We start from the raw sequence: 22,232 nt of genomic DNA, 5'->3' as shown, positions 1-22,232 counted from the left end.
CTTTTAAACTACAGTCTTCTTTTATATACAAAAGCCAAATAAAGTGATTAACCTATTTGACTTGTTTTTATTCATACTTTCTTGATCAAATTAAAAATATACAAGCACAAAAGTTGCAAATAATTTGGAAATCAAGCACTGCTCTTTACTTTAGGAATTTGTGTATCTAATTACTGAGGCACACGTTCAACATCTTAAAATAAAAGTAAAAATATCCCACAAGCCAAACTCTGTTAATCTAACTTGTTTTGTCTTTTTTCTTATCTAAAAAAACAAAACAAAACATTTTTTAGCCATGTCAAGGACCATACACAGAATTAACTCATGCAGTCCCTTAATATTTGATAGCACTGCTCCAGTGTTTTCTTTTTGTTTGTTTTATCTACATTAATTCTGTAATTCAAATAGTTCACAATAATCCTCTTGGGATTTACCTTCTTGTTTTCTAGGTAGTCTCACACTTCTTGCCTTTTAAACTTTATCTCATTTCATTTTATTTTCATGTTGATTGGTTGCCTGACTTGCTTGATTCTGTGTAAAGTGAAGCTCTCTTCGCTGCTGTCTGTTGTGTGCTAAAATTTGATTAAACCAAACAAATCACAGATACTCACTTCCTCCACGCAGGTTGATGACCAGGCTCCCATTGAGGACAGTGCAGCCTCTCAGAGCCTGGGCTGCAGTGACAGAGTCCACAGTTTTCAGACCCATACACACCTTAGGACACAGCCCTGCACAGGGAGTGCAGTTGAGCCTAGAAAACAAAACACTGAATATAAATATGATGTCTTTTTTTAGTGTGTTACTGTCTTTTTGAACCTTCTTGGCCACCTCAGGGCAGCACTGAACCATTATCACATTTTAAATTGATATATTGAACACATAGCAAACAGCTGCCTGTTTACACATTCAGCAGACAGAGAGCATCAACTCCTGAGTGACATATCTGATTCTTTAGCTGCTAAATTCTCTACTGTGTTTATCACCTCATCACTCACTTTGTCTGTCTGTTGTTTAGTGCTGAGAAAGTAGTGTATTGTGGGTTTCACAGCTTTACACTGAAAGCAGCTGCCTGTGGTCGAAAACAGTGACAAGAGTAGTGAGACTGAGCCAAAATAGTAGAAACTTAAAAGCAAAAACAATGAGCTGAGAGATGAAAAAAAACTCTGCAGAGCTAAAGAGGAACTGCAGAGCCTCTGGATACTCACAGCTACAAGCGACACCTTTCACAAACAGGTCGTCATGTGATCTATTGCTTTATGAAAATATTGACTAAAGCAGTTTTAAATGAGCTCTCAGCTGAACTACATGCGTAACAAAAACACTCACAATTAAACTCCACTTACTATCACAAACTCCTGTTTTGTTTCAACTAAAAATGCACTAACCCTGACCTTTGACCTTGACAACCGAGCTAAATGTCCTGGCTTACATAATGTTTTCATAACAAGTCTCCTCTCATAACAGGTATATGGTCGTGCCTCTGTGTGCCAACCATATTAACCTATTTCCTGAGAAGCAGTCTGTACAGTCCCCACACTCATAATGCAGCAAGTGCAAACTTTGATGGGGTAAAATCCAAAGTACACAGCAATCTCTGCAGCCTTTCAGATTCACACAGCGGCCCGAGCAGACATCTTTTAGTGCAGACACGTGCTGCAGTGCTGTGTTTTTGTTTTTGTTTTTTTGGTTTCAAATTGAGGGGATTAAATTGAGGCTTAGACAACGATGGGCTGTTTGCCTGGGGCCATTGTCCTAAGTACTAAATGTGCTAAGGTATTTTTTTTGCTGCTGGCTGGTTCATGAGGTGAGAATGCCTCTGTTCAGCAACAGGTGAGTTAAGTTGGTGGGGCAATTACAGCATGTGGTGTGAATCTCAAATAACAGAAATGGGTGGCAGCTAATGTGCCACAGTTTTTTATTACATTGTCTAAGATAAATACATGATGAATGTAAAACAGAAGTGTGTATTGTTGTAGCCATGTCGTACCACATGATGATACAATGGCCTCACACAAAAGAAACAGCTGCGAACATGTGTCTGTGTTCTGTGAATAAAAGGTTAAAGGAACTGTTTCTTCATCTGGCTCATAACGTCTATGATCTATCTTGACCTTTTTCCCCCCACTCTACAGTGCCACATCTGCACTTTCAGCCTAGACAGTCATAACGCTCTGGAGTGCACCGCTTATCCGCAGAGCACTTTCATTTCCACAGCTTAGTTTTTAAAGCCAGCAACGGGAGGGAGATGCCACCGAGAAGCGATAAGCAATAAGAGGAACAGAAAGAGAGCCAGGAGTGAAAAGGCGGAGATATGAGCACAACTGGGTTCATCGCAGGTCAACAGCAGCCCTGAGGTTTAGATGATTTAAAACATCTGCAGATCAACATCTGAGAGGCTCCTGCTGACTGAATTTGTTCAAGCATTATGTGGAAGATTTGAAATGTTGAGCTCTTTATCAGACAATATCTCCTCCACTTGTGCGACACCTGTGCAATATAGATCAAAAGGAATGATACAAGAATATAAAAATATATTATAATACGTCATATTTTCAAGATACGCCGGTAACTGACCGGCTGGGATTATTTTATATTAATGTGATGTCATTACTTGCAATATTATCCATTTTATAAAGCTTCATTGTAATTTATTTTTGATGGGTTATTACCATAAACTCTATATTTGCCTAAGAATGACCAGTGAATAATCAGTGAGGACAGTATCATAAAAATACAACTGTAAACTGCAAATATCTTATTTGAGCATGTAAAAACACAGAATATTATTAAACTAGAAGTTGCTGATCTCTATTAAATCATATAATAATCATATAAAGAATGATTGTGTATTGTATTTAATGTCTGATGAAGAGCTGCACAATTCAAAATGTACCTGTTGCTTTAAGAGCTCAGCACTTGTTTGGATGTGTGTGCCTTCTTTTTCTGATTTAAACCCTGCTAGGCAGCAAAAGAAAATCAGTATCACTCTTTCAATCGCTGGGGTGCACTTGAGCAAGGCACTTTACCCTTATCTGCTCCAGTGGAGCTGGATCTGCTCAGAGAGTCCCACTAGAAACCTCTCTGGTGTGAATGCAGAGTGTGTAACTCCATGAATGTGAAGCTGCATGATGCTCAAACAGAGATTATGTGCTTGGCAAAACCCTCAGTGGATAAATGAAGGTTGAAAACACACGACGGCACAAACACCACAGCGGTAGCACAACCACTTTTCCTTGTCATCGCCGTTGTCAGTGACGGACTGCCTGGACTTCGCTGCAGCAGTTGCATGCCAGACAGACCCTCTGTCTCTCTGCACACAGCCACAGGGAGTCGAGGCACAGCACCTTTGACAGTCTGTCCCGAATGTCTCTCCGACTCCTCTGGTGTTTAACCTCGAGCCAGTCAACTGGCTGTGTTGTAAGTGAAAGACAACAATTCTTGAAAGATCCAGCTGCGGTTTCAACCTCTGCCTGAGCAGGATGATTAGGGCTGTCTGAGGCATCTGTGCTCGACAGGCACGCCCACACTAATCAACAGGCCTGTCACGGTCAATGAAGGTGTCAAAGCGATTAAGGTCATTGGCAGGTCAGCTCACAAGTGCAACACCCTTCTCTAGAGAGGGAAGTCTGTTCGGATTTAACAAAGATGCATGCATAACAAATTGTAAATGACAGATGTGCGGAAAAAGGGGGAAAAAAACACTTGCATATTTTCCTATAGCTTGTACACTGCACTACAGACACCAGCATTTGGTAAACAGCAGTTTTGTGCAGAAAGTGGGTGATGTAGCAGACAGATACAGAGTCAAAATCAGACACACACGTCAGCCATCGCACTGCGCTGCATCACTTTCACTTAGCTGTCTGCAGTCTCCCACATATAAAAAAAAAGAAAGAGGTGCGTGTGTACAGAGTAATGTCTGATCCTTAGCTCCTGCGCTGTCATTCTTTGTTACAAAAAACAAAATGACGAGCAAAACCAATGAATGAATCTATGCAAGATTACAGTATTTTATCAACATGTGAGACTATTTTTTAATGAAATTTTACGCTGAATTTGTTCATTTATTTAATTTGAAAATTGCTGTTCACTGAGATGTCTTTAAATGTCTAGTTTTGTCAGATCAACAGTTCAAAACAAAACAACAGTCACTGTTTACTACGATATAAAGCAAAACATCAAATCTGAGATATTTCATCAATCAGCAAAGTAGTTGCTGTTTAATTTTCTGTAGCTTAACTAAGCTTTAGTTATTGTTTTCTAAATGTTCACTGCCAAATGACATCTTTTGTGTATAACTGTCTGCTCTAAAATCAGAAGTAAAACTTTGTATCTCTTTATTCATTCTACCTTTGGTGTTACACACACGATCACAGCCATGACACAATTTAGTCTCCAGGTTAGATGCACCAATTAAATGATTACTGCATAATGACTGGGAGTCTTTTTTAATTATAATCAATCTGTACTAAGCAAAATGAGTTCATAAATTAAAGTGCTGTTTTTATTTTTAGCACCCTCAACTGGTACGTTTTTAGGGAAATTACACACGTAGGAGAATCAACAAGGTGACAAGCTCCTACATCAACGTAAAGGCCCTGGATTAAACTCTGACCTGTGTGTGTGTGCGTGTGCATGACGAATATTTAGCCAGCTACACTGATCAAACGTTGTTCCTTCAGGCCATTAAGAGCCCACCAGACCAGTACGAGTGTCCACTTACGATGAGGAGTTGACGGTGGTGTAGCCAGAGGGACACTCAGGGATGCAGGCACCGTTGTGGATTACGTACTCGTGGCAGTCTGGGCTCTTGCTGCGCTCCTTCTCCCGCTTGCACCCGTTGTGGAGATCCTGGCAGAAGGCGAAGGAGACGCAGCGCCAGCCCTTGTAGGTGAAGTGGTTTTCAGGGCAGCGCTCCACGCAGTTACCCTCATGCTGGAGGCCGCGGCAGGCCACGCAGTGAGCGGCCGAGCTCGGCTTCAGGCAGCCGCCCAGGCACTGGTCGTGGCAGCACTGGTCGTCCTTGGTGCAGGCCCGGTGTTTGCACTGAACAGGACACACTGCAGGTAGGAGAAGAAGAACAAGGTCAGGTTAGGGAGAGAGTGCATCAGATGAAACGAAGGTGAAACAGAGGGAACAGCTTGAAGTAAAGGAACAGAGACACAGGAAACTGGAGCTTATCACCATCTACACACCTACATGTCATTCCAGTCCCCCATTTCAGCTATTTTACATCTTTACTTGATAGCAACAGTAGAGGCAAGAAAGGTGGGGAAAGTAAACGGTCTGGCCAACTGGGAATCGAACTGGGGACTTGCTGCTCAAGTCGCCCTGACATACGTGACTTTAATCAGTCCCCAATGACAGTATCTGTTTATATATTTAACGCCACAGAAATCTCATTTGGTCATATCTCTCTGTCAGCAGGAGTGAAATCTGTCCTCACTGCAGTAGTCAGCAGCCCAGAGGACCATCTGCCATTGGCCAACGAGCTCACTGAACACAAACAGCAGGGATCCAACACTCGTTGACAAAAGACAGGCACTTCTCCAGACGGCTTGGTGAAAGTGAGACATAGAGGAGAAGAAAAACTGGCATTTCAAGCGTACTTTGCAAGTGAGACACGTGCAAAGTTCAGCTTTGCTTGGTTTCGTTCTTCTTGTTATGGAGGCTTTGTACATTTGAAGCTCATTTAATGAAATAAGAAAACAGTACTGTATGTTGGGCAAGAGCTATTACACAAGAGCTGGGCATCAATCCACATAACATCATGACAAGACAAGAAGACCTTCTTCTGATAAGAATAAATCACAACATCTGTTTGGATATGGAAAATTCCATGTTGTGTCTAGTCAATCAGTGCAGAATCAACAGAAAATAAATTTAAAAATACTTTTTTCCTATCATTCCTGTGGTCCCACTGGATTTATTTGCAGCTCTGAACAGATTTTGAGACTTCTACAAATATCTATTTCCCCCATTTTTCAGTCAGTTTTTCCATTAAGAAGACTTTATTCAAATAAATTACATTTATATCTACTTTATATCCCTATCTTTTCGTATCTCCCAAAACTGTAATCAAAACTGATGAAAATAATCCTTGGTTGGAGCCGTACAGTTGATGCAGGTGTTGTACGGAGCTGTGTCACAATTGATAATATCGGAATATTCTCACATCGTTACAATGATACATGACAAACACTGATGAACTTCTAAGCTCCTTGGCTGCAAAACCAAGGGTATAAGCAATGTAAACCATGTCTAAAGTAGCTGAACAAAACTAAAGCACAAGCCTCTTTCTAGCAACATGGACACACAAGCTCCTTGTGAACAGGCCTAAGAAATAAACACTGACAGAAGGATACAGTGTCCTGACAGTCACACAAACACAAACAAATGTTCGGTGATGTTTCTGGGGCATAAACATGATCAACTAAGCACAAATACGCGAGTTTGTAGGTGGGCTGTTTATGCATACGTCTGCATGTGTGCTCGCTTGTAAATAAGCATGTTACGTAACAGAGTCTCAATACTGGCAGGTGTGTGTGCGTGTGTTTGAGTAAACCACAGTTTATGCACGTGTTGTTGTCCCATTGTAGGTGCAAGGACAAGTGTGAGGCTTCTCAGAGGTAAATACAGCGGGCTGACCCACCTGCTGAGATTAGCTTCTCATCAACGAGAGCCAGATTAAGATCGTTCAGCAGCACGGGAGATAATGAGTCACCGAGGTTCAGGGCGGGCCACAGGTCAGATCGTAAATATGTGAGCATGTGTGTCTTTTACGGGTCTGAACAAACATTTAGCCACCTAAAAGAAAGGCCGCATTTGACGTTTGGGTGCTGTACTTCCAATTATAAGAGACGGTGAATCTCAATAATCAGTTATTCTTTGCAGCTCTCTTTTGCTTAAGCATGACTCAGTAAATATGTGTCCAAAACTGCTTGGCTTCATTAGTGTCATGAGGTCAGCCCTTAAACGAACAAAACAACATGGACTCCCTGTCCTCTCACATTAACAGAGCCGGACTCTTGAAGCAAATGAAGAGTGTATGTTTGGGGAGGGCAGCAGCAACATGAGAATGGCAGTGAGAGGGGGAAGCTAAAGGGGGCACACACTGCTAGAAAAACAAATGATATAACCACCTTTTATCTGCGTCAGTCCACCAGCCTCAATAATCTGCTCTCACAATGGGATTTACAAACAAACACACAGATGATGATTTCCACACTGAAAAACAACAACAAAAAAATCATCTCTTTTTCCTTCCACCCCTAAAGTGAATTTCAAAAGCTGCCCTTCAATTTTTCCTCAAATGCGCACACACACACACACACGCACACACAAAAGCTTTGCTGTCTGATCTCGCTGACTCCTGATCCTGCAGCAGGGCTCCATGCCGCAGCACAGGCCCAGCAGCAGATCCACCCTCAGCCTTAGCCAATGTGTTGGCTAGCTGTAGAAGCTAGCCATTCAAATGGCCTCTCCCATCTCCAAGGAAGAGAGGCGCACAGTTTAACCCTTTGTGTCCCTCCTCTCCTCTCCTATCCCCCTCTTCTCTTCTCTCCCCAGCCAGCAGCAGGAGCAGCAGTTAGAGGTATGCAAAAAAAAAAAAAAAAAAAAAAAAAACAACACAAGAGCCACATAGTAACAGGCTGGGGCTGTACTGCACTGCTCTTTCAGTCTTCTCACCACCACAAATCGGCTGCTTTTATACAGATCTAAAGCACAAGCAGTACTTAAGCACTTCTGGTTTCTTTTTTCTCGTGCATATAAATCTTCGGTGGACTAAAAGAAGAACACAGAACCTCTGAATTTGTATTCATCAGTCCCTTTTCGAGAGAAGCGTGGTGCTTTGTGAAGTAACGGGTTCAAACTCCTGCTCAGACAATCGTGTTATGTGTGTCAGTACTGTGCTGAACAGCTCTGTGCCTCGGGTGACGAATCATGCCTCATCATGTCTTCAACTCATTACGAGTTTTTACAGACTTCAACGGCCCAGGAATAACTGAAAAATTTCCATACAGATCAAGTTTTCAGTGTTTGCCATGTCTTAAATGTGCATATTTTCTGCTTTTCTGTTTTGCATCATTGTAAATTTGTTATTTTGTGTTTTTGTATTGTTGCTCAGATAAAACAAGACACAAAAAACCTCAACTTTGGCTCTCATTTCACTTTTTATTTGACATTTCATAGGCTCAACAATTAACTACATTGCAGTTTTCATTTGGTTTAAACTGAACTGAAATGATTGGTTTATTGATGGATTAGTTGAAAATTAACAACCATAATGGTAATTGCTTTAATCATTAAAAAGTGCAAAATATCTGCTGGTTCCAGCTTCTTAAATGTAACAATTTTCTACTTTTCTGTGTTTTATATAATTTCAAATGGAATATCTTTGGGTTTTGGGCTGTTGGTCGAACATGTTATGGCCATTTTACACTTTTAATAGAATAAATTGTTGATCCACAGTACAGAGTACACACTCATTCAGTTTATCTTTGGCCACAGTTCATTTACTATTGAATTACTATTTCTCTACTTTGCACATCTATGCACTTTTGTCCATAATGTGATTCTACCTCACACATTATTTTTCTATTCATTTACTGTGTATTTATTATATAACATAACATAACTATTTTAGTTATTTTAGTTTTACTTTTACTTCCTCTTTCTTAATTGAGAATTGAGGAATTGTAACAAAGCAATTCCCCTACAGGGATCAATAATGTTTTTCTGATTCTGAAATGGCTGATCAAGGAGTAATTGAAAAAATAATAGAAATAACTGTTAGCTGCAGCCCTTGTTTAGATTTAAATGTTACATGTCTGATGCTTAAACAGAGTGACCAGTGGGTGCAGACTTTTAGGGGGAAAAAAATCAGAGGTTAATGTGGGTCAGTCCATTTCAGTGACTGATGTCAAGCTTCAGACATGCGCTGAGTGCCACCTGAGAGAACAAGCAGGCAACCACTTTCATGAAGCACCAAAACAAACCACTCACTGTCCAAAAGATTTGCACACTTCAGTTTGCCAACCTACTGACGTAGGTTAAAATCAATGCTGGTGGTTGATCCTAAATTAGTTGCATTATTCACAATTAGACATCACAGCAGCTTTTATAATAAAAAGAGTGACCACACTGAAGGAGATAGACTTGTTTCTTGTGTGCTTGTCAAAAATGCTTTCAGGGTTGAGACCCTGAGGACCTTTGAGCGTGGGGCCACCCCAAGCCATCTTTGATCCCCCAGAGCGAGGGGGACGCTGAGGAGGCAGTTTCTGGGGAGTTTGTCATTCTTTCCTTAACAACATGCAAATCTCTAAATACAGGCCCCAGTTTCTTTATCATTATCATTACTATTACAGACCCTGCAGCTAACAAAGTTCACAAAGAGCAGAGGTCTTTTCTCACTTAGATCTGTGTCAATTAGTTCTGCTCAGTTTGAGTTAGGTCTTGTCAGCATCTCCACTTCTTATCTTCTATTTGTGCAAAGTAAAATCATTTGACAACAATAAACCAAGGGTTTTTTTTTTTTTTTTTGGGAGGCAAGTGCTAGGTTGACAGTTGGACTTAGGTCTGTTCGTGACTGGATACAGCTTTTTTTTTTAAGTCTTGAGGCTGAATGTGTGTCTGAACTCTTTTTCCTTGTTACAGCGTTTTCTCTGGCACACTGGTCAGGGCCTGTCTGATCTCTTGTCATGCAGTTTGTGTAAAGTGCGGGCAGGACTTTATCTCATTAGAAGAGGTTTCACTCAGACGGGGGGATTGGGTGCAGAACCACACAAGAAGATGCTCAATCCTCAAAGCCCGAAATGGACAACAACAACAACCCAACACTACTCCAGGCCTGACAGAGACGAATACACCCTGTCAGGGGTGGATGCCAGCTCTGGAAAAGAGGAGGTGAGGAAACAGATCCGCGCAGCCTGCCAGCCAACGCCAAGCTCCGACAACGTGGGGTGTCAACAAGGCAGAAGGAATCCACATCGCTCGTGAGGAATGACTCACACAGTTCACAACAGCTCCTTGTCTGCTGTTCTGCAACCACCACACAAACTGTGCAAAGAGATTCCCGTCTTTGTTGTTTCTACCAACATTAAAAGGCATGTCAGTAAGCAGTTAGTGATGTGTTCATATGAGTGACGAGGACAGTACCAAACTACACTGTGCCCTGAAAACTCAGGGATTTCTGCCTAAAATTAAGAGCCTCTGTACTTTTCATCAACCGCAATCCTCCCTAAAATCATTTAGTGGTGAGTTTTTCCAGGTTCCTTTTAAGGGAGCGATGAAACAAGAGCAGATTCAGGCGTTTTGTGTTGAGATCATATTAGACCCCAGAAAATGCCAAACAAGACTGTAGCGGTGCGCTGGTTGGTGATTAAAATTCCACGGCTATGACAAGGGTAGTACTTAGTTTCTTATAAAAGAAAGTTTTTTGCTGAAAGCCCAGAAGAGAAGAATCCATGTAAGAACAAATAAAAAGCTTTTGAAAATGGTGATCTTTTAATGTTTCCACACACTGATTTCTGTCAGAGCAGCAACTTGAGGACAGAATAAACGATCAAGTTTGATATATGTCTCAAGTGTGACATGGATTGCTTGGCACTCGCTGCTTGGTACAGCTGACCGGATATTTAGGGATGATGAGGTCATGCATGAATTATAGGAAAGGCAAAAAGAAAAAGGCACAAACCTAATTCACTCATGCAGTAAGTGTATGAAATTAGATAAGAGAATCCTTTCTAATCAATCTAAATCCCCTTTAACTGACACAGAGCAATGTGAATACAATTTCTACTTACTCTTGTCATTTTAGAATAATTAATTTATGAATAATCATTACAGTCCATCAGATGCATGAATCAAAAGTTCCAAGAGGCTGAGGTGACATCTAAAACCAAAATATATTAAATTTTCTAATATAACATAAATCACAAAACCAAACTTTCTGTCAAGCAATTAAGTGCTTAATCAACTAACTGTCTCAGTAGGAGATGTATAAGAGACAATCCAAGTGAAACAACCAGTGGTTACTGCCCATTAAGACATCTGCATACACCTGTTTTACGCACTTGGGGAATTTTTTGGTACACATGCAAATTCAAGCTTGTACAATAAATACCAATTGATTTACGGTGTTTCTGCTTTCTAACAGTTGTTCCCAACTGGCTACTTCTTTTGTGTCTGTTGAACACACGAAAGTTTTGTTATAACAGACGTGCTGGTGCAAGTTCACCCACCTGTATATGCAGCAGGGGCTGAACCTTCACTTCATTCACTGCAACAATGTTTTTTAAATGCATTCAGTAAACAATCAGAAGTGATTATTTATCCTGCTTGGTAGAATCCGTTACGTTGTATTTTTCTACCAGATGGTTTTTGGACTTAAGTAAAAAAATTTTTAACCTTTTTTTTTTGCCAAATGAATCGAATGACAGACACTGAAAACACAGAAAACCTGGCATTCATTAGGCTGCTATATAAGGAACCTACAAGTCCATGTACAGGAGCCCTTAGCACATTGTCTCTTTCCTCTCTATTAGTGGGGAACAAATGTTTAATATACATACACATGCACATTGTCCCCAATTCTACTTCCAAACATGTCTCTACCTACTGCAGCTCCGTCTATACCATCAATAAGAATGAGACGGCAACAAATGAAGATGGATGGATGGCGGGAAATAAAATTCAAATGAATCAGTTCATCGCGTGAGTGACATTTAAATTGAGGTGTTGACTTTGAAAAGAGTCCTGCATAGACAGGAGTGAACGATACAATGTTAAATTCTCAATAAAAACAAATAACTGACCGACGCCTGACAATGTTTAATTACACAATAAATTAATTACTTTGTTATGACTCAGGAAGCCCCAGGCTTTGTTGACTGAAGACAAACTAGATGAACATTTCACATGTTTGAGTTTGTGTTTTATATGAGTTGAGGATAATTACCTATCATCAAATATTTATCAGTACAAACAACCAAACTCGGCCCGATGATAAGAAAAAAGCTGCACAGCTGTTTGGAAGGCCTGGAGACATGAAGGGAAACATTTATTAAGAAGTGAAAACAGCTGACTACAAAGCAGAGCTGAAACAATTTGTTGATTTACTCAACATTTTTCATCAATCAAGTCATTTATCACACAGAAATACACTCGGTTTCCAGCATCTGAAAATGTGAACGTTTGTTCTTCACTGTTGTTTTAAATTATTGTAGAGCTGAAATGATTAGTAATTTTCCAAGCAGAAGTCTTTAACATTTGCTTGTTTCAGCTTCTCAAACATGAGCATTTGCTGGTTTTTCTTTGTATTATATGAGTATCACTGGTAAACCAAACATCTTTGGGGTTTGAACTGTTGGTCAGACTAAACAAGACATTAAATATGCTACTTTTGGCTCTGGGACATTGTTGGTTGCAGCTCTGTATCACTGTAAATTATGTAAATGAAAAGTACCTTTGAGCTATTGGTTGGAGATTTAGAGATATTACCTTGGGCTCTGTGAAGCTGTGATAGGTGTTTATTACTAGTTTTGGACATTTCATCATGATAAAAATAACTGACAAATTAATCGATAATGAAACTAATAGTCAGCGTCAGCCCTTAAACAAGAGAAGACAGATGAAGGGCTGAGATTCGCCTCATCTGAGCTGTGTCACTTTTCTTTTTTGTTTTTTTTTAAAGAAAAACTGACAGAACAATCCTAAGAACGGCATGAACAGGTGTCAATTCTAAACCTTATTTGGTTGATTTGGTCCTGTCAGACATAGAAAACTCGAGGCACATTATCAGTCGGGACAGGAAATTAAATACTGTGACGTCTAAATGTTCAATCATGCATGAAAATACAGATGAGTGTCTGACACAGAAACCACCCATGATCAATCGAATTCAAATTAAAGCTAAGTTTAATGCGTCAAGGAAAAAGATTAATATCGTGGCCTAAGTGTGACAGAAAATCAGCAGCTAATGACCTGGGATTATTTGTCTCATTTTTTTCCCGGTGGCCCCTCTGTCAGCTGGTCTGACTCAGCAGCAGCGATGCTCGGCTGAGACAATTCAGGCAGCAACAGGAACCGTAAACAATTTCATTAACCGGCCTCGGCCTCCGTTAATAGGACAAAAACACACAAACAACATGGGAAAGCACTTTTTGTTTTTAATGTCGCCCTGCTACCACTGTCATCTGAAGGCAGGATATCCAGTTTGTCCGGAATAGAAATGATAAACACTGTGCACTCATTGATGGGCAATTACACTGCCTGTTTGACAGGCAAGTGACGCACACCACAGCCTTGAATCTTCATTTCCTTCCAGGGGCTCAGTGTCAGACTGAGACAATGACTACCTCTGTGGTTGACCTAAACTACTTATTATGACATCAAAAGCATTTGTGTCATTAATGCAACATCACACCAAGGTTTGGCTGCTTAAAAGTTTTAATTTTAACCAACATTATTAATCGTCTTACTTAAAGTGCAGCAGTTCACAGACATAATTAAGAAATATGAGCAGGGAGAGGGTGATCGCAATACCTGAGTTACACAGGAAGGTCCTTAATCCACTTCTGTAGGAAATTTGAGTTTCTAGGACAGAGTGAACGGTAAGTGGGCTTCTGAAGTCTTTATTTCTCTGACATTAGATTTCTTATTTATAGTTATATTATTTTTTTAAAGGACACAAGAAGGAAGCTATAGGATTTGTAGCTCTGGATAGAAATAGTTCCAACAGTACCAACAAAAAGTTATGTAGAATAAAACGAAAAAGCGAGAAGTAAACATGACCAAGGCCAAGACAAGAGATCCATTTAGACAACTCCACTGGTTTGGCATCACACTCATGAAACACTGCTGGACTCATGACGGACAGTTTAAAAAAAAGGATCAAAATCGATGCAGAAGGACCACAGATTACACAGTTTAGGGGCAAAGTTTGGCCAAGGTTATTCTCTGTAGCTACGACATCCACATCCCCTAAACGCCTCACATGCAGATTACTAGTAAACGGTAGCTAAGCAGCTGCACACAGAAAAGCCTCTCGTCCACACTAACGCAACTTAGACAGGTGTGTGAGCAAAAATTTGCTGGTTTGAAAAGAGTGAAATTTCAGATTCAAATGAAAGATTTACCGAAGTTGCAATCATGTGATTTTATCTATCTGGGAAGATCTTAATCTACACGGGGACACGCCCCAAGTTCAGACTGTGTATGGGAAACGCTGGTGCTATCACACAAACAGAAATCTTGTGTCCTTGGAGTGCAGTAAAAAAAATCTTTAAGGCACCAAAGTACCTAAATCTATCACATCTGAGTCCCTGAATACCATTTTCAGGAACCATGACGTGATGGTTTTCATGTCTTCATTCACTTGCAGCCTTGAGTACAAAGAAACAATATTAAGGCTTCACGCATCAGTTCCATTTTGTAGTGTGAGGTGTTATGATATTGGACAACAGTGATATTTTGTACTGAAGCACACGCACACACATCGCCGGCCAACAGACAGTGGGAGAAAAAAAAAAAATCAGTACAGGTACAATAGATTGCCATGACAACACAAAAAATATTTACCCAAAATCAAACAAACCTTATTTAATAGAAAAATGACAAAACAAACTGATAAAACATCTGGTTCAAAGTTGTAAGAGTAGATTTAAAAAAAACCCTATGAGTCTGATTAAACCAACAGCATAACAGCAGTGAGATGCTGTAAACTGGATGGCTATAGTGAGTGTGAGCGTGTACAGCGGTGAAGAAACGCCTGTCGGCCCAGCTTTAACAAATGCCTGAAATGTCTGGGATTCCATGGGAATGGGTCCAGTAGCTGAACGGCGAGGGTTCGCAGGGTGCAGCTCCACAAGACTGAGTGCCAGAGCAGTTAAGTCAGCTCAAAGGAAAGGACTGTGTGTGTGTGTGTGTGTGTGTGTGTGTGCAGGGGGGTCTTAAGGATACCAGAATAAGTCTCTACATACTGAACCATGAAGAGGGAAGATAGTCAAGGTTGGGAAAAAAAGGAGGGCAGATTTTTATGACTTGTACACAGTTGTCTGATCTTGTCTGGTTCCTTTTTTCCTCTTTTCGTGCCTGATTACAAAGCAAACTTTTGTGGTAGAAATTAGGTCAAAGGGGCGAGAATTTAACAAAAAAAAGTGAAGTATTTTGTGCCGTTTTTGTTGTGTCATGTGCTGTAATCTACTGCATAACATGAGTGCTGGGTAAAACATAAAGTTGGTTTGTGTTTCAAGTTTTGCTGTGGCCAATTCAAACAAACATAAGCTTCAGTTCTGCAACTTTATTTTCTTTCTTTCTTTCTTTCTTTTGTTTTCAACACAGCTCTGCTGAGCTCAAGATGATTTTATTGATGCTTCTCCACCCTGATGTGTTCTTATTCCTTGACAATTTTCACTCGCCTTTGTGAAATGTTTATCTACAATTTTTTTTTCCAGGAAAAGGTCCAGTTGCCCTCACTTCAGCTTCTTGGATAACCATGATCTGGATGACTGAGAATTTTCACAGAAACATTTCTTCTCTTTGTAGCTCTTTGTGACCCTGGTTCTGAAACTTTTTACAATTTTCTGCTCCAGACATTAAAAAAAAAGAGGAAGCTCCTCTATCTGAGGCCAGCAAAGAAACCAAAAAATGAGAGACAAATAGCTCACAGATGAATTGAGCAAAATGTTTGCGCAGTGGAAACAAATAAAGAAAGGAAAGGAATTTGAACATGATGCCAGGGTTTGTAATGCTTCTTTTGGACAGAAAAACATACAGTCTAATAAGAAAATCTATGTCCAATACCTTGTAATAAACACATTGGCCATATGTGCATGTGCAGTATTTATTGTGTTTGGACGACATTTGGTCTAATTCTCTGTGAGACAATAGATGTAATAAAATCACAGCAGTCAGTATTGACGACATGCGACAGCGAATGCGTTTTGCACGTTGTGAGAAAGACCAAGTAAGTTTGTCGAATCAGGAGCTTTGAAGGTATTTTCATTCAGTGGAACAGCTGTTAACGCTCAGCAAGGATTTAATGTCTTTTGCACACGAGTCTACATTTTCTACCACCTTTGTTTTAGTGTGAACGCAATTTAATTTACTTCTCACCACTGTTGTGCAGAAAGCTGTGGATTTAAGCTTTAAGGTTGAATATTGTATAGACGATAGAGGAACGAACGGGGGCCTCGAACAAAAATAGAAACAGTAGGAATGATTCATGTGATGGGAGAAGGACAAGGCTGGCTTGGCTTTCAAACACAGTTCATGTGTTTGAAAGCCAGTGTTGCCTGTGTTCATAGAGGCAGTGCTTGAGGCAATGAATACATAAAGCCTCATCAGGTTGTTGAGATTGGCTTGCACCAGGCTTCAACATGTCAGAGAGACACAGAAGAGCAGAGTCCTTATACCAAAAAAAAAAGAAAAAAAGAAAAAGACAATATAATAAAGCTGCAGTTTCTTCGACATTTTGTCACGGGAAGGGTTGCTTCCATCTCAAAATAATAAAGTCCAGTAACAATATCCTCCTATTTCCCCACAGACAGATTTACTAGCAGCTAAGTTTGTCCTCCTTCCTGCCTTGCTGACCTCCACGGGTCACCCATCAGTATTTTGGTCTCATAAAAGTGTCTGCTGCTACCGAGGGCGCACTCTAGGCCTGCGTGTCCATTCATAACCTCGGAGAGGAAGCAGATCAACAAAGACAGGAAACAATTGGGAAGAGCACTCCGTGAACTTCTACGACCGCCATTGTTTGGAGTGAAAAAGGATCGCGGTTGGCGCCAGCGTCGGCCGTTGTGTGTGGGAGCCGCAACAAGGTCGACGGTAGAGGAGAGCCGAGGTCAACGGTGAAGCGGGACCCCCTCCCCTCCCCTCACCCTTCCTCACCTCCGTAGTGACTAGTGACCTCGCTTTTCCTTCCGATACGGGCCCCGGTGAATGACTGATGTGTTCATATCCACGATTACACCACAGTGTTACTCTCCCGTTTCCTAGCAGCAAGACTAAACAATAGCCGTCCACTGTGTCTGCACACACACTCACAGAGGTTATGTCCCCTGTGTGATTTATAGTCCATGTCTGTGCTGCCCTTACTCACATACACACACTGACCCTGACAAATCTCCAACTCCATCTTGTGATTGGTGGACAGATGTATGTGATGTGAGCCAAGAGTAAATTTAGGATCTTCATATCAATGGTCTGGCACCGGGTCCTCACCTGACCTGGCTCTAATGTGATTCATGGCTATAACCCAATTGCGGCAGCCTGCATCAAACGAACAAGCATCCGCCCTTTGCCCACAGACGCACAAACGCAAGTGTAGAGAGTGCCAAATCAATCGGAGGCTAAGGTGTCTGCTCAGAGCCGTTCTCCATCTTCTGGGAGCTTGTTAAATATGTGACAGATCTAAACACTGGTGAAAGCTGCTGTGGTGGCTGAGGAGGATGAGGAGGAGGGGGAGGACTGTCTCATCTCTGGCAGAGGGTAGATAATTAAGATCAGTTTTAATAATGAGTGTAAAATACTGGCCACCTGGGAAATAAATGCTCATTTATTGTATATTGCCCTGAGCTCAGTAAAGGGTCCGCAACAGAAACTGCTCCACAAAGAGAACAAACACAAGCCTGATTTGATTATCGGCTGTTTTTATTCCAGCAGGGTTTCTGCACGGTTCATCAGGTCAAAGTTCAGACTTTTAAAGTACATTTTTATTTTCAAATAAGTACATTTTAATTTATGTTTCACAGTCATACCAGTTACAGTACGATGGAGAACCAGCAGGGACAATATGGCCCATTATCATTTACTTTATTGTCACCAGTATAACAAAGACCTGAATCTACTCTTATGACAATCTCACTTTTAGTTTATTTAAGTATTTACTGTCTCATGGAAGCCCAAAATCTGATATAAAATAATTTTATAACTGATCCTACTGCCAGTGGCAGGTAAGAGAAAACACAAAGACTTTTGTGAATTAAATTTAAGACATTTTAATACCTTCCAGGGCCTTTTTTTGAGGAAACTAAATTGAATGCTTTTTTAAACTGTTCAAGACCAACAGATATCCTGTCCAGGATACTTTTCACAGCTCAGGTTAAAGATTATACTTTAAAAAATGCAAGCAATTATCAGTTTAAATGGGTTCGATTAATGTGATTCAGGCAGTTTCCTTTATCTGCTCTCATTAGTTAAGAGTAAAAGTAACTGTATTAATAAATGTTGAAACTAAGATAACACCAGTGGATTTCATTTCACAGTAATCCAACTTGTGTTGCAGTAAGATGACTACGAAACTACTTCATACCTCCATTGACATTTTCCCCAAATTTGAATAAGAGGATGACATTAGACATGCAAGATTAGGGGACCAATGAAAGCTTAGGGGTTTTATGGCACTTACTATGAACCTGGCCAGGCACCATTGTTCCACGTCATTCCCCATTTCTCTCTTCCCTCATTTTCATTTGTTGTTATCCCACTGCTATCAACTCTCAACAAAGACATAAAAAGCCCCCATACAAACGTACACACTATGATGGACAGATGGACATTTTGTTAGTGCAGTTCAGCAGTGGAAAAAAGTAAGATCTCTAGGGGAAGCCCCTGATTTCTCATTGAGTCACAGCCAATGTTTTCAGCTGCCAGCCTGTTTCAGGGCTCAGGCTAAGCTGACATCCTAACAGCCAAACAAGCTGTGCCACATAACAGTCATTACCAAAACATAATCAAATGCCCATTATCTTTAAATGAATGTTGGCAAGAAGTAGCACTTCATTAAAAAGAAAACAGACAGTAATATTTCCCTTCACGCCGGCTTGTAATTTAAACTCAATTTTTAAAAGGAAATAAAGGCCTGCTTTGTTTGGCAACAGATTTAAAAAGCCTGTGTATATAACAGACTTCACATACTAAAAAACTGGACACAGAATTAGAAGTTTCAAAACAACTGATTATAACAGGATTTACATTAAAGGCCCGGACATACTCCTAAACAGAGAGGGACACAAACATCTGATGTGCATCAGATTCTGTTTCTACAACACTGGACGTCTGTGGACCTGATTCTACCTGTGCAGTAGCTGTGAATGGTCTACGTGTTCAGTCCACAAGCTCATAAATGTTGGGCTGCACACAGACACCTACAAAGACATGCAGACGCTAATAGACATGGTATATGATACTATAAGTTTATCTTAGCTTTTAGGATTATTATGAATTGAGAATACTGAGTTATTGCACAGTTTTACACAGCATTTCATAGTGGAGGCACACCATGTCACCTGAAATATGGAGCACCTTGGCTAACAACAGGAAAAATATGAAATTTTTATCAAATAAAAATAAAATGTTATTAGTTCTCACAAGCAGTGGTGTGACGTCACACAGGACAGCCATTTATTGAGAGAGGCAATTGTTTAACCAGTTATCTAGTACGTAAATCAATGAGATGCATCAGGATCAGTCTGATTAAACTCAACAGGTGATTAAATAATCAATCACTCCGCAGTAATAAATCTGTCTCATGATACTGGTTAAAATCGACCAGATCATCTGAGCGTGGTCTAATGTCCAATAAGTAATTTGTGAGGTGAGAAAAGAAAAGAAACAACATCTAAAACATGCAGTGATGTGAAGCTCTGTCAGCAAAGCTTTTTCCATGAATGTCTGATGTGCTGATGAGTGTTTGTCTGCCATTTATCTTTATTAAAACTTCAATACGTATCAAACATGCTTTGGACCGAATTTGAACTAAACTTTGAAGAGTTAATTGCAAAAAATGGCAAAGACGCTTCACAGGTCAATGCCTTGTGTTTGCCACAATTACAGCTGCTGACATGCTGTGTGTTTGTGTGTGCCTGTAGCCAAATCTAATCAGCTTTGATAATGAGCATCTCCTGCAACCTTGCTTTGCCACTTTGCTGAACGGACGCACCCAATTTGGTGCAAAAAGGAGGGGGAAATTAGCAGCGGCTTCTCTGGGAGAAGCTCAAATTACCCCCAGTTATAGAAGCAGGGAAGGGAAATGGGTTGTGACTCCAAACATGGGAGCTAAGCCAACCCTCGTGGTTCTGCAGCTTTGTTTTCTGCTGGTGGACAGACTACAGAAAAAAATTGTGTGTGACCCACAGTCACCTCTGGCACTTACAGTACTTAACCACTGCCTATTCTCTGCAGTACAAAAGTTTAGAACAATATCACCATTTTCCGGTTGTTCACATCTCAGTTCTCCATTTGAGTGAGATCTATTGTGCAGGTTAAAAAGGTAAAATGTTACCTTTATCTCTAAAAATGCTACATTTGATATCAGATCCAGCCTCTGTGTTTATACATGCACATTATTGTGTAAAAAAGATCATTACAGTCTTAACAGCAGCAGCAGCCCAACGGAGAGAAAGAATGCAATGTTACTTCCTTTAAGATCTACAGTATGTCTATAAAAAGCACTGACAGGGTACATCAGAAGAGGACACCGAATGCCTTGCACTCTGTCCTGTGGTTCGAGCTAGGGCTTAACGGGTCTTTTCATGCTTTAGTGAAAGTAGGCAAAAAACCGCCGGTCCCAGACCACAAGACCACAGGCCCTGCCCGTGCCTAGAGGCAGGCCCACAACTGGGGATCAGTGCTTGCCAGTCAGCATCTGGTGTTGATTCATTGACAGAAAATGACAATTAGGAAATCGTAGCTGCTGTGAGACTTTTTATGTAACACTTCCGCCTTGATGTTCACCACAGCACCACAATGTGACAAAAGGACTTCTGGGCCTATTCTGCAAAGGACGTGGGATAACTATGAGCAATCATCTCAAGCACAGTTGTAATAGAAAAACTATAAAAACAGCAGCCGGGACAACCGAGGAGCATAATAATGGGTCGTGTACAGAAACTGCCTGTAGCCGCCACTATAAACTTGAAAATGCAGACGAGCAGAGGAACTGGTTCAAAAGAGGTGTTAAACTAATGTACGCAGTGTTGCGTAATGGTGCGAGCCAAGGTGTTCAGACAGCACCTATGCGCAAAATTCTTCTCAGCACTTGAACTTGAACTCTTTGGCAGTGTGAAATGGGTGGGCTTGTCTCTTTACAGTCAACTCCAAAACACAGAGGAAGATGGAACAGCCCACATCGCAGGAGCTGTGCTTACAGCGAACACTAAGAAATGTGCCACGATGTCCCTTAATCATCTTTACCTCCATACAGCAAGAGCATCAACAGCACTATGGTGTGTTGAGAGTAAACATTCACAGACTAAGTGGTGAGGCGTTGCATTACATTAGACTACGGTTCAAGCTGAGTTGACACAGAACTTGGCCTACTTAACTAAACCTGAGTGCATAACACAGGTCTGACATTTCAAAACTAAAACGAGACACAACTAACGTTTGGCAAAAGTTTGAAGCTCCAACTCATCATTCATCCTGACACGAACAAAGAACTATTGTTGTTTCAAACAGTGACCCTCACTGGCTTTTATTTGGTCCAAATGGAGAGCTGAATTCTGTAAATGTTAGACTAGTTGGACGTGTGGTAAAAGCAAAGGGGAATGGAAATCATGATGTGTTGATGGAAAGTAGCTGAGAAAGGCTGCAGAAAGAGCTGCTACTGGTCACTGGCAAAAAAAAATCCTGTTAATAATGTGATAGCAGGGAATTATTTAAAAAAATGAATCTGGTAAGTGTTAGATGAAGTTTCTCATTTAAAATATGTGTAGTGGAAATGTTTTATGTTTTAACTTGAAATTGTGACAAATATGAGACATAATTGAACAATCTGTTAATTAAGACCATGAGATGTGGTTGAAAGCCAACTTAATGGATCTTGACTTGAGGTTGACAGACATCAGGTGACCTAATTATTTGACTACAGACATTCATTTAATAAGGTGAGTTTCAGGGGTTTTATAATGTTGATAATGTCACAGCTGCAACTAACGATTAGCTTCATTATTGATTAGTGTCTTGACTTTTTTTTTTTAACAACTGATCAATAAACCATTTAGTCAACAAAACATCAAAAAACTGTCCAGTCCAGCAGTCCAAATGCAATCATCAATTAATCATTTTATGATTAATTAAGTAATTTCCTGATCTGATTTCCAAGGGAACCCAAATTATGATAAAAGGTGTTTCTATCATTTTGTCCACCCCATTTATATCAGCAAGGGTAAGCTACATAATGGAAACAGTGATCTGAAGCACGATGGTCCTGAATTGGTGGGAGGTGG

At 40.5% G+C, this 22,232-nt stretch overlaps 1 protein-coding gene across 1 annotated transcript in view; it reads right to left on the bottom strand.

The window, feature by feature from the left end:
* Nucleotides 1-22,232, bottom strand: part of insra (insulin receptor a) — a 53,053-nt gene that overhangs the window by 19,027 nt on the left and 11,794 nt on the right. The window contains exons 3-4 of the mRNA XM_018677846.2: nt 4,724-5,060; nt 612-751 (exon numbers count right to left, since the gene is read on the bottom strand). Coding sequence (XP_018533362.1) covers nt 612-751; nt 4,724-5,060 — 477 coding nt within the window. The remainder of the gene's footprint in view (nt 1-611; nt 752-4,723; nt 5,061-22,232) is intronic.

The sequence above is a fragment of the Lates calcarifer genome, linkage group LG4 (assembly GCF_001640805.2).
Source record: "Lates calcarifer isolate ASB-BC8 linkage group LG4, TLL_Latcal_v3, whole genome shotgun sequence".
NCBI classification, from domain to species: Eukaryota; Metazoa; Chordata; class Actinopteri; family Centropomidae; genus Lates; species Lates calcarifer.
This window is presented reverse-complemented; position numbering and strand designations above follow the sequence as displayed.